This window comes from Danio rerio, chromosome 19 (assembly GCF_052040795.2).
Source record: "Danio rerio strain M-AB ecotype USA chromosome 19, GRCz13ab, whole genome shotgun sequence".
Taxonomy (NCBI): Eukaryota; Metazoa; Chordata; class Actinopteri; order Cypriniformes; family Danionidae; genus Danio; species Danio rerio.
Genome location: NC_141039.2, coordinates 17,639,137 through 17,652,686, shown reverse-complemented (window position 1 = coordinate 17,652,686; position 13,550 = coordinate 17,639,137). Strand labels below are relative to the sequence as shown.

Here is a 13,550-nt window from a genome sequence, read left to right as displayed (position 1 = left end):
ATACCATAACAAAGGCTCTTTGATTTTGGTATTTGTTTGCCATTCACATGTATAGTCCTGAATAAACCTTCATGATCAAGATCCTTGGTTTTGTCAACACTAAGAAATCACAATATTTCACTTATTACAATGAATAAAATTAGCATTACTTTGTTAGCTGCTCTTTGTTAGCTTTTCGGTATTGTTGTGTTATTTGTTTATAGACTTGCACTACTGAACTGTTGTATAAATGTGATACCGGCTGTTGTATGTACAAACTGCCCTTGTGTATATTCTGAATCACAGCCACGTTGATACAGAACTTCTTGTGTGATATTGCTTCTTTAAAGGTATTACACATGACATTTGAAAATAGGAACTAATCTTGGCAATATCTTATATTTGTTAGAGATTTCCTGACCTTTTCAAACAGACTTGAGGGTCTACAAGGGTTTTCTCTGTTATGAAATTTCTCATTTTATTACTTTGTTCTCGCATGTCAACAAACCTTATGCATGTTGGTTATTTTACCCTAATACATTTTCTTTTTACTGTTTTTTTTTATTTTTAGATAGAGAGTTAAAACTTAAATGTGATAATAACAAATATAAACTGAAGTTTAGTTAAGAGACAAAAAAAGCTAGTCACTTCAAAAGCTCATTCAATAATGCTGCTTTGTCAAGTCCTGTTGTTAAACAAGTAAAATTGATTTGACTCTTTAAAAAAGGGGGATATCCTTTGATATAAACAACGAGAAACACACACCTAAAATGTAAAGAGTGTTGAAAAGGGCACCCATGAACACCTATTGTCAGCGAGTCTAATACTGTATAAAGTCTCATAAAATCATTGAAAATGTCTGTGTATGTGTTAACAGATCTCTGTTGGACAGCTCCATCTGCACAGGACCACAGTGAAACTTGTGTCTCCATGGTGACAGTTTTTCACCCTGACCCTAAGACAGGTTCTTTACACCATTGTCATTCAAGACGACAAATACTTGTTGCTTGAGGAGAGTTTCTTTTTTCTTTTTAAAGGCCGGCAAGGGCCTCTGGGTGAGTCGAGCCGAAAAGTCTCCAAAAGACAAAATGTCTCCATGGGTTTTATTTTTGGAGAAATGCCCTCGAATATCATTCATTAATGCATTATTTTGGATGGATTACTGTAATGGTTTCACTTGATTTTGTAATACTAAATTTGTTCATTCAACTTAGCATGCTAAGTTATTTAATAAAACTAGACTGTAAGTTGATTTACATATAGGGTCCTATCATACACCTTGCGCAATGCAGCGCAAGGCGCAACACAATTGTTGTTTGCTAGTTTCAGCTTGGCGCAAAAGTCATTTTGACATTTTGCGCCACGCTGTTTAAACAGCAAATGCATTTGCGCTCATATGTGTGCCCATAGGCGTTTTGGTCTAAAAAGGAGGCATGTTAAGGCGCATTGCTGGCACGTTGCTATTTTGATTACCTATAATAGACTGCACAATAGACAGATCAAAGCTGGTCTAAAGTCCAGCACAGCGTGTTAGTTGTGTGCCTCACTTACACATTGCTTAATACACACAGGATGTACAGCAATACGCAAATATACTTACAAATGAAAGGAAATTAAAGGATTAAAATATTACAACAAAATATATAATTTTCTAGTCTACATAAATATAAAAACCTCCACCTCCATGCCTTCTTCATCTTGGGGAACTTTTTTAGTTTATTCATTTGCTTTAATGTTATTATTATTTGTAGTAGTATTATTTATTATATCCTATTTGCTTTATTAAAAACAAGCTTAAATTTGCCCACTTGTCAGGTTTGGGGCATATGGGGCATAGCATGCATATGGGGCATAGCATGTGTATTTGGAAAAAACTCAGTTTTTTGACCACACTTCGTTATTTTTGTTAATTTATTACTTTGCTGGAAATTAGAACTGCATTTAGAAATAGTTTTAAAATAAATATTTGAGCTTAATAAACAAAATTAATTATGTATAGACTAAAAGATGTCTGTGCGTACAACACGTTTTCCTATCCACGAGAGTGAAAGTGAAAGTAAAAAATGAAGAGGCTCATTCTTTCATTCTTGCGCTATATATGCTCTGTTTTAACTGTTTACCCGCTAGTGAAGCATTTAGTTTTTCCACTTACAAAGTCCGCCATGTAAATACCAAATGCTCTTTACACAACTGACTCTTAAAGGAAATGGAATATGAGACTCTGATTGGTTTATTCTCAAAACACACCTATTATCATTAAGAGAATAAGCTCAACTCTGTTACACCATGCGACCCAGCAGATGTTTCCGTCCTTAAAATAACAAAAGTGTATTCGGACACGCCCTTTAGACTTTGTGCCTAGATCGTCAAAATAGAGCCCATAGTGTGTGTTGCCTCAACTTAAAACAAAACAAACAAACAAACAAACAAAAAAAAGACATCCTAAGTTAAAATTCTCCTAGCAATTACTTAGAAGTGAAATTATCGTTAAGACAACTATATTGTAAGTAATGTGTGTAATTGTTTAATTCATTTTTAATTTTATAGCACTTTTACAATGTAGACTAAAATTTAAACTGTGTCAGTCCAGTTTTCAGGGTAAAAATTCCATTTAGTTCAGTTCAGATCAGATCAGATCAGATCAGTGTGGTTTAATTTTAACTGCTTAAAATCCAAACACGGAAGAGCAAATCTATTGATGCACAGTTTCACAAGTCCCAAACAAGTCAGTGGCGATAGTGGCGAGAAACAAAACTTCACCAATTGACAAAAGTCAAGGAAAAAAACCTTGAGAAAAACCGGGCTACCGGGCTCAGTTAGGGATGACCATATTTTCTCAGGCGAAACTTCTTTTTGTATTTAATGTGTTACATTAAAGGGCACCTATGGTGAAAAATCTACTTTTCAAGCTGTTTCGACATACATGTGTGTAAGTATAGTGTTTATACTGTCATATTAGGGTGAAATAACACACCCAGTCATTTTGCGCTATTTATGTGTTTGTGTGTCTGCGTGTCTACGCTATGTATGTGTGTGTGTGTGTCTGTGCTACTTGTCTGTGCTATGTGTGTGTGTGTGTGTGTGTGTGTGTGTGTGTGTGTGTCTGTGTGTGTGTGTCTTGCTACATGTCTGTGCTATGTGTGTGTGCCTGCGTGTCTGCGCTGTGTGTGCGTGAACTCATTGTTGCAACTCCTCCAAAAATGCATCAAATATTAATTGGTAAAGTTCTTACTGTAGTATTTCTCACAAATGTTATGTGAGATCTGCTTACTGAAGCAGCCGAGGGCATGTTAAGGTGTGTTGCTGACAGGCATGTGGGATCGGTGGGCATTGATGACTCGCCTTAAAGGACCAGTGCAAAAAAAAAAAAAAAAAAAACCGCAACAACCTTTTCCCAGCTATAATACAGACATTTCAAACAGCTATAATAAATACTCTGATGGGTGTTTGAGCTGAAACTTTACAGACACATTCTGGGGACACAAAAGACTTATAATAAATATGAAAAAAGGGTCACCTATGTGCCCTTTAAATTTGGTTGTCTGTGCTATTGCTAATTGAGAAAATATGTTAAGTTCAGTGAACCTAAATGTTAGTACAGATAACTTGAACATTTGAGTTCATGCACTGTATTTCAAATAAACTGCAAGTTTTGATTACTTAAAAAGGCTAACAAACTAAAACTACATTTTGCAAGTCAAGGTTAGTTGAAATAAATAGTTGGGTCAAACATTTAGCTCTATCAACTAAACATTTTAAATTGTAAATACATATATAATTTAGAAAAAACATATAACCAAAAAAACAAACAAACAAACAAATTGTTATTTTTATTTCTATTATTGTGGAAAGGTAATCTTACCCTCTTGCAAGAGAATAAAATCATCTTTAAATGCAACAAATTGCATACCACTATATAAATGACCGTGCTATTAAGGAATGCATGTTTAAAGACAGCTGTTTTGTGTCTACACTTAAAAATCCACTTCACATCACACAGACAAACGTCAACAAACCAGTCTGCTGGTGTTCGTTGAATCAACATGCTACCCGTTGCCATCTGTTGCCATTGGTCAGAGTTTGTCAATTGAACATGTTCTTTATTTCCAACTTTTTAAATTAATTGCTTAAAATATATATGTTAACCGTCGATATGTGACTTGCTTCCTACGGTCACAGACAGTGTGTCTCTGTGTAATAGTGTCCTATTTGTATGTTTTGTTCCTATAAATTTAAACCCATTTATTCCAGTAATTGTTGCCACTCCTAGTTATCTCATCTGCTTGTTTGCCCATTGTTTCATCAGATTATAAAAGCCCTCCTATTTCAGTCTCCTGTCAGTTGTTAAATGTAACTCCCATGGATGAGTGTGAGATCTGTCTGTGCTCCTGTCCTACTGTCTTCATTCTTGCTTTTGGATTGCTTCGGATTTGTTACTGATCATTGTATTATATATTATTTATTAGAGTAATAACCTTGCAAGTGCATGTAACTAGTTGCTTTAATAAGTGTAAATATGAAGTAAACAAGCAAAATAATGTGCTGTCAGGATATAAAGTGTGATTAGTTAACATTGTATTTTAGGTTTGCAGAGACTGTCAGCAGTTTCTGCCATGTTTACATCTGGCCTCCATCAGCAATGTGCAAATTTGCAAAACTGAGCATTGTCTTCCTGTCTCTAATATTCACTGTTACTGTACAAGTTTTACACAAATATATGTCAGAATCCAGATTATTGCAACAGCAGATATAACTGCTGTTCTATAATATTAAATATTAACTTTTTTTGAAAGAAGTATGATAGAACTGCACATCCATGTGTTATCAGTAAATTGATATTTTCCCCCATCCATAAACTGTTACTAGCTAAACCTCAAATTTCATTCATTTAATTTCACCCCGGGATGCTTTGGCAGTCACTTTAATAATGCATCACCAAGTAAAAGTGAGGCGAATACTGTGAAATACTGAAAGTCAGATCTTCAGCACATTTACCTGATGGAGTCAGCACATTATTAAATGCAAGATATGTGTCAATGCTCACTGTAGCTGTATTTATTTGGTCAAAAATAAAGAACTGTAACAACAGTAATATTGCAAAATTACATTCCATAGCTGCTTACAAATTTAATAAAGAGTGTTAATGAATCCTGTCCTACAATGTGCTTTTAAGAAACGATTTTACATGATATTTATTTTCTTTTAATTACACATTTTATTGATGCACTGTAAGAATGATTCTGCATTTTAGTTTTTTCAACATGATTTTGTAAGTTGAAACAACGAAGTTGCTTTGGATAAAAGCGTCTGCTAAATGACTAAATGTCTGCTAAATTACTAAATGTAACTTAACGTGGTAAGTTTTCACTGTCTCAACTAGTCTGTAATAGAGTGTTTGTCAACTCAACCTAAATACATATGCTGAACCAGCATCCTTTAAGTTGCACCCCCTACTTCCAATCCAGCAGGTGTTGAAAGTCACTAGAAAAAAATCAGACACATGGGATATATTCACCAGATTTTTCAATTGCTCAATCATCACATTTGGTAAACAATGCTTTTTCAAATTTGTGAAATGTTTTAACTGATTTGAACAGAGAGTCAATCTATTGCTCCAGTATAAATGTTTCTAGAACAGATTAGACCTTTGCTAATACTGTACATGTGGAGTTTGGCTACACTTATAAAGATTAGTAAATTTAATTTTAGGTTTGAATTTGCAATATCTCAATATGAGTATAAAACTATTACTTTTCTAATTCTCTGATTAATCTAGAACAGATCATTTATACAGATTTTAATGAATCTCCCATTTATATACCGTAGAAAATATTATTGAAAAATATTAACAGTAATTCATTTGAATCTACTCTTCTAATTTTAAAGATTGTGCTTAGAGAGCAGATTGACTTATTAAAGGGGATATATAAAATATATAAAATATTTTTTACCAGTATTTCCATTCACAAATTTACAGTAGTAAAACATCTGAGTAAATATTGACAATATTTACCCAAATGTGATTTTCTCATTTTAAGGAGGTAAGCAAAGGGATAACCCCCTGGAATTCAGAAACTGTTCATGAACATTGAAGCAGATATCTGCAGTGTAAGAGTACTCATATAAAAATACATTGAAATAAAGATGTTGAGACGTAAACAAGTGATGTTGTTCTTTTTTTATTTTTAAGAGCCGGTGTTAGTTGTTAATTTTAGAGTTTTATTTATTTATTTTTTTATTATTATTATTTTGTTGAGATTACTTTTATTTTACAATTACTTTGTAAAAAAAACTTACTTCATAAGAAATAACACTTTGTAAAAAGAATTATAGTGTAATTACAATATGTGTAATTGCTGAATTGGGGGTGAAGACCTTTAATAGAATGTGTAAGGTATTTTGTTGTCTGTTTTGTTTTTGATCGAAAAAAAAAAAAATCTGCTAGATTAAGTTTATTGAACTTGAAAATGTAAGTCAATCTACTGCATTTAAACTAAACTTAGCAAGTTCTGCTAAATTAATAATCTGAGTTTACCTATTAAAACTAAACTTTGCAAGTCCAGTTAACTTGATATAAGCAGTTGGGTCAATTATGTAACTCTGTCAACTAAACATTTTAAGTTCAGAAAACTAAGAGTATTAAGTCAACACAACTTAATTGAGTAAATGCAACAAGATGACAACTGAGCTAAGCTGAGTGAACAAATCATTTTTTTCCATGTGCCTTTAATGATACACACCATTAAATACCTATAAGCAGGGCCATAGTTTTAGGGGGTATGGTAGAGAACATATCTTCTACTATAATGTATATATAACAACAAAAAATGATGTATTTAATGTAAGTTTTTGTAAAGATATATTTTATTAAATAAATATAAATTTATCAAAATTAATACATATTTTGAAATGTGATTTTGTAATGTTTCTAATTTTTTTTGAAAATAAGAAAGAGAAAGAAAGAAAGAAAGAATTTCACTGACCCCAATAATTCTATTGAGTATAGTGACGTCAATCCAGTGACATTGGCTCTAAGTGGAGCTGTCCAAGGTGCTGATCACTAAGAGTTCTGTCTGTATTATCTTACTCTGGGTAGACGGCAATGGTTTTAGTGCAATTACAGAGTCTAAATTTAGGGGTGAAGGGGAAACGTACAGCAAGAAAATCAATTTTAAAGATCCTTGCACATTCCAGAGTCCAGAGTATTTCCAAATGCAATAATAAAGGTTTTATCAACCTAAAACAGCACTGAACAGAAAGATCTTTAAACTGTCCAGGTATCAAACAGAACTTGATTTATCCTGGCCGAACCATAAAATCGAAGCTGAAAAGATGTTTTGTAAGATAGTTATGCATCAACGTGTCATAACACAAGGGGTTTTGCATAATATCAATAACCCTAACAGTAATAGTGGGGTGTTACCGCTAATGAGTGTTAATCTCATAGCAAGTTTTGTTAAATTTTCATTGCAATGGCTTCCTCTCTTCTCAAAAGACCGTCTGCGTACTCATGCAGAACAAATTAATTCTTTAAATATATGTAAAAGCTAGGTTTGCAAGGATGGGTAAGTCTTCATGTGTCCATTATGTGTCTGATTCTGGGGCATTTGCAATTTTATTCTTGCTGTGGGGGGTAAAAGTGAAACACAGGTGGTCTACAGTCGACTCCATCAAATTAAAGCAGGCCACAAACGGCGTCTCACAATTCAACACCACGATCTCCATCCACATACAATCTCCTATCAGCAGCATTCCTGTCAGCATGAGCGCACCGCATTTCCCAGAAGCCAGCAGGTATCCAGACTCATGGCGGGCTGTGGTTTCAAGCATCCCAGTCCAAACTACTGGAGCAGAATTATGCGCTGTCCACTAAAAATACACTTCCTGCAGTGCTAATGGAGTGTAGGTCAGCAGGTGTGTGAGGACAAGGGAAGCACAAGAAGAGAGAAAAATAACAGTCCAAAGACGGACACAGGAGATTCGCTCTCATTCACGCCTGACTGAAGCTACAGATTAAGTAGTGGCACACAGGGCACAAAAGCCAAAGCGAGAAGCCCTTTTTCTTTCTTCTTCCCCCAGAAAATAAATAAATCTGAGACGGCGACTGCTGGGAGCGAGAGATGGAGTGATATCTGCACAAAAGGTCAGCTGTGGGAAGTGGACGTGGCATAAGAACAAGGGAAATGGAAGGCAAAAGTGTCAGTGGATAATTGTCTTCCATGATGGCTATTCAGATCAAAAGTGAGCACCCCAAGACTCTGGCGGAATGAAATGACCACCTTTGTTCTTCGTTCCGGGTGGGCCAACTTGGTCTTACACCCCCATCTAAGCAGGAAAAGGTCAGTGGGAGTGTGTTTCTGTGTGTTTGAAGGGACAGAACTTACAGCAGGGGTAGTTTAACAGCACTATGTCATCCAGGCCGATGTAACCCTTCTGCTCAGAGGAGATTGTGGCTTCAAAAACAATCTGCAAGGAAAGAGATGAAGACGTTAGAGCAAAATAGGAGGTAGCAGGTGAAGAAAATACAACAGACAGTAATGTTTTAAAAACAATGTTAGGGAAAATCACAGTTAAAAATGTGAACCTGGATCACACAACCAGTCACGCACGCATGCACACACTCACGCACGCACGCACGCACGCACGCACGCACAAACACACACACACACACACACACACACACACACACACACACACACACACACACACACACACACACACACACACACACACACACACACACATATATATATATATATATATATATATATATATATATATATATATAAGTCAGAATTATTAGCCCCCCTTTGAGTTTTTTTTTTCCCAAATGATGTTTAACGGAGCAAGGAAATTTTAACAGCATATATGATAATATTTTTTTTTTCTGAAGAAAGTCTTATTTGTTTTATTTTGGCTAGAATAAAAGGCAGCTTTTAATTTTTATGAATCATTTTTTAGGTCAAATTTATTAACCTCTTTAAGCAATTTTTTTTTTTTTCGATAGTTCACAGAACAAACCATCTTTATATAATAACTTCCCTAATTACCCTAACCTGCCTAGTTAATGTAATTAACCTAGTTAAGCCTTTAATAAATGTCACTTTAAGCTGTATGGATGTGTCTTGAAAAATAAAAAAATATTTACTGTCATCATGGTGTGTGTGTGTGTGTGTGTGTGTGTGTGTGTGTGTGTGTGTGTGTGTGTATGTGCGTGTGTGTGTGTATATACACACACACTTTTTTGAATTTATAGATTTATAGTTGATCTGAACGCTAAATTAATAAATGATGTAACTTTAATTAATAAATGATGAATTAATTTATTAATTAGCTAAATTAATAAATGATGTAACTTTATATTGATAGTTTAAATTTTGTTGATTATTAGTTACATGCGAACTAAATTCTACAGTATTTTTGGGTCACCTTTAGCACACATTAAGTAAAATAAAATAAAATAAAATAAAATAAAATAAAATAAAATAAAATAAAATAAAATAAAATAAAATAAAATTAAATTAAATTAAATTAAATTAAATAAATATGATGACATTGCAGAAAAATGCTTACATTTATGTCAGGTTCTCATTAAATTCTTGGTCAGTTTTCCTGCTTGTCATCCTTTTTTGCGGTGCAGCAATACAAGGGAAGTGATATAACCCAACATTTCAGTTAAAACAGACTATGTTTTATATATTCTTACCCAATTTGTCACAAAATACCAAAAATTTCCCTCATTACAAATTAAAATATACTTTACAGCAGGTTTTACTGTATCTTAGCGGACAAAAATATGTCAGGGGTTCTCAAACTTTTCAGCCCCTAACTCCCAAACTAACAATGCCAGTGACTCAAGACCACCAATATTTTTCTGAAGTGGTTTTGAATATATAAACCTTGCAAACAATGTTGTCTATTCATTGTCAAAAGTTGTCTATTCATTGTTGAATTTTAAAGAACGCCACTTCGAGACTATCCTTCATGTTCAGTTGTGGCCTTTATATACTTTTAATGCACATGAGTGCCGTAAAGATGTCAGAGAGTTTAACCTGGTGCCATAAAATCTATGTGCTCCATTTGACGCTATTGCTGTGTTTCTAATAATGAAGTAATCACCCCAGGGGTCGCAAAATAAATAATTAAAAGGCTGACTGTTTTTTATTTGCATTTTGTTTTTTCATTTTTTTTTTTAATAACATGTTAACAATGTTACAATCAACTACTGGTTTGTTCTTCAGTATGTTATAGATAAAATAGGTTAATTCGAACAGTTTATTAAAATTATTAATTTTTTTTTTTTTTTAAATTACCTATCAACCTCTCATAGTCCCGCGACCCCAACTTTGGAAACCACTGATATATGCCCATGACCACTGCATTTAAGTTATCTCTTAGCTGCACTGAAACTAGCATTGCACATATTTTTTCCCCTTCTCTTCTTAATTTGTTTTGCTTTTTCAGTTTATTCTTTGTGTGAACAGACCAGCATGTGTTTGTGTGTGAGTGATTGAACTGTCTGCTCCCAAAGGTATTTCCAACACTGCCTCTCATTTCAAGCACATTTATTATTCTTTGCTCTCTCAATAAACAATACAATCTTGCCTAACTCAACTACATAATTGATCACTTACATGCAGCTCAGCCTACCCACAAGGTAGCTGCTGCACATGTAAAACGATATGCCAGCATTTGCTGAACTGAAGGCATCATGATTCAGCACAACAATCTCCCTGTTTTGACCTACCGATGAATTTGACTCAAGAGTTGTGCTCTGCTGAGAATACAGATCTTGCTCTCTAGTGGCCAATTACACTGCAAGTACCCCACATCACTCATTCGTTTACACAACCTTTAACCACTCTGCTAACAAAGGGAAGACTGCCTCCCTGGCTGTTTCATTGTTGGACGGGCAAAGATAGCTGATAGATGTCCTCCCGCTCTGAATCAAACAACAAATGAGCTGGCGCTGCTAACAGCCAGCCAATCAAAGCTAAGCTGCGGCTAGCACAGAGTCCTGACAGAGCAGCAGGGTTTCTGTGCACATTGCTTTTATCTCTCCAAACATATTTAGTGGTGTTTGCAAAAGCAAGCAAAACTATTACTACTTTTCATACATAGCATTTAGAATAAACTGTAGAATTAACAATTTTAGGAATAAAACGTTCAGCCTTCTGCATACTCAAAATTGGGAAATGAGGTACATACATTTCTCAACAAGAAAGCTTAACACTGTTTTTGAATTAGTTCTATGGAGCCCATTAGTTGCTGATTCAGGTTTGCATTGATTTGTTGTCTCTAAGCCCAATCTGTCTGGCTAAGATTTGATACATCAGTCACCGGCGGGGAGCTACAGAACGGAAGAGAGACACAATCTAATTTATCCTCAGAACGTGAAAAACAGAATGAAAAAAACAACTAGAGGCATATCAGCCTGAAAGAGTGTAACAATCAAAATTTAACTTACAACAGAAGACTGTGGAGCATGCATCATTGCACCAAACTGGTCTAACAACTGTGCTACCCTCTCTAAAAGTAGAGACAAGAAAATAAAGATAATAAATATTAAAGACAGCATGGAACAGAAGTTTCTGTTGTCTTCACTATTTAGGAAGCTGCCTGCACTGGATGCAGCAAAGCAGTGGTGTAGTCCTAAAAACAGGGGTGTAGTATTACGCACCCAACTCAAATTTTAAATAAAAGGAGGCAAAGAAATGACAAAAGTCAATGTTTCATTAGCAATATAGATATAGATATTTAACATCAGTTATGTAGCTACTGACTTTCACAGAAGGAAAGTCAGTGGTTACAGTGGTCACTGTGCTTAATCCTGTGCATTAATGTATGGAATAGTTAATGTCACATGAACTGTAATGTGCTTTATATTCAAGGTTAATTTTATAATATATATATATATATTTATCAATCTAACAACTGTCTTATGCATTTACATAAATAAATGAATCACCCAGACAGTTGTGTACAACTCATCATACAAATCACTTTGATGCAGGGGATAAAAACGCATCTGCAAAATGAATATATGCAAATGAAACGACTTTCAACAAAGGACACCTCAGCTCAGAAAGAAGAAAAAAAAAGGGGGGGTTAGTCATTGGGCCATCATGCATGTATGTGTGTTAGATGTGTGCACAAAACATCAGAAGAAACAGAAGGCCTGGTAGCATTGTTAATATTTGATAAATGCTTCTCGTCATCTCTAACACCTACAGCACTGACAGCAGCACAATGCACATCAAAAAAAAAGGAAGGTGGTTTATAAAATCTGCAGCTCACGGTGACTGGCACCCATTTATCTCTTGCTCTTATTTCCTGTATGCAACCCACCCGAATGTCTTGAGCTTCAACATGATAGAGATCAAAACACTGCAGACAGGAAACAATTGCGTGTTGGCATACAAGCGGAAGCATCTCATTTACACCAGTGGGATGCTTTTGCATACCACGTACGGATCCGTTTTATCAGGGCAAGCTCAGGAGCACAAACACAAATAACAGGGAATGAAAAAAAAAAACTCCTTTCATGTCTAACAAAAGCTTTGGAAAACCAAGGAATGTTGACAATGCAATTCACGTCTCGCACAAACCCCTAGTGAATCTCCATGAGCACTCATGCATCTCAACATGAATTGGACCACACATGCTGGAAAAACACCGTCAAACCAAACCACACTGACAAGAAAAGCTCTTAATAAAGAATCACTTCAGATAAATGTTCGGACATTGGACCGCTTGGGATTTGCTGGCAAGAGCTGTTCTTCATAAAAACAAAAATGTTCTTCTAAAGAAATCTTTCTAAATCTTTGCATGATTATGTGATTAAAGCACCTTTTCCTTTTGGTGATGGTTCTAAGAAGTGACTAGTGATAGCTTGTACGCCCTTGTCAGCAAGCTAGGCCCCCTCTCTCCCCCTACATTTGAAATAATAGAATAATAGGACATAAAAAAAAACAGCATTTTAACAAATAACAATAATAATAATAATAAAAAAACTTTAAGTTTGTACAACCAGACTGAACAACAAGTGGTTAAACATGCTTTTTAAAACACATTTCTTCTGTTTATATACATAATCAACCTGATGGAGCTAGAAATAACAAGGAAAGAGTTAAGAACCATGATTAATTCATGTTGCAGATATTGGTGGAAAAAATACTAAACTAAATACTAAACTCTAGTTCATTATAAACAGAGAAACATCTAAATATCCTCATCGGCCACTTAATTAGGAGCACCTTATTAGTATCGGGTTTGACCCATTTTGCCTTAAGAACTGCCTTAATCCTGCATGTCATAGATTCAACAAGGTACTGGAAATATTCCTCAGAGATTTTGGTCCATATTGACATTATAGCATCATGCAGTTGCAGCAAATTTGTCAGTTGCACATCCATGATGCAAATCTCCTGTTCACCAAATCCCAAAGGTGCTCTATGGGTTTGAGTTCTGGTGACTGTGGAGGCCATTTGAGTACAGTGAACTCATTGTCAGGTTCAAAAAAACAGTCTGATATGATTTGTGCTTTAAGACAACGCACGTTATCCTGCTGG

At 34.9% G+C, this 13,550-nt stretch overlaps 1 protein-coding gene across 10 annotated transcripts in view; it reads right to left on the bottom strand.

Moving 5' to 3' along the window:
• The window catches only part of ptprua (protein tyrosine phosphatase receptor type Ua), a 438,644-nt gene that overhangs the window by 164,708 nt on the left and 260,386 nt on the right, over positions 1-13,550 (bottom strand). For all 10 annotated transcript variants that reach the window (XR_015945324.1, XR_015945325.1, XM_087295567.2 and 7 more), the window contains exon 4: positions 8,364-8,445. Coding sequence is in view for 8 of the 10 variants with exons in the window: in XM_087295567.2 (XP_087151693.1) it covers positions 8,364-8,445 (82 nt within the window). In the remaining 2 variants the exon portion in view is untranslated. The remainder of the gene's footprint in view (positions 1-8,363; positions 8,446-13,550) is intronic.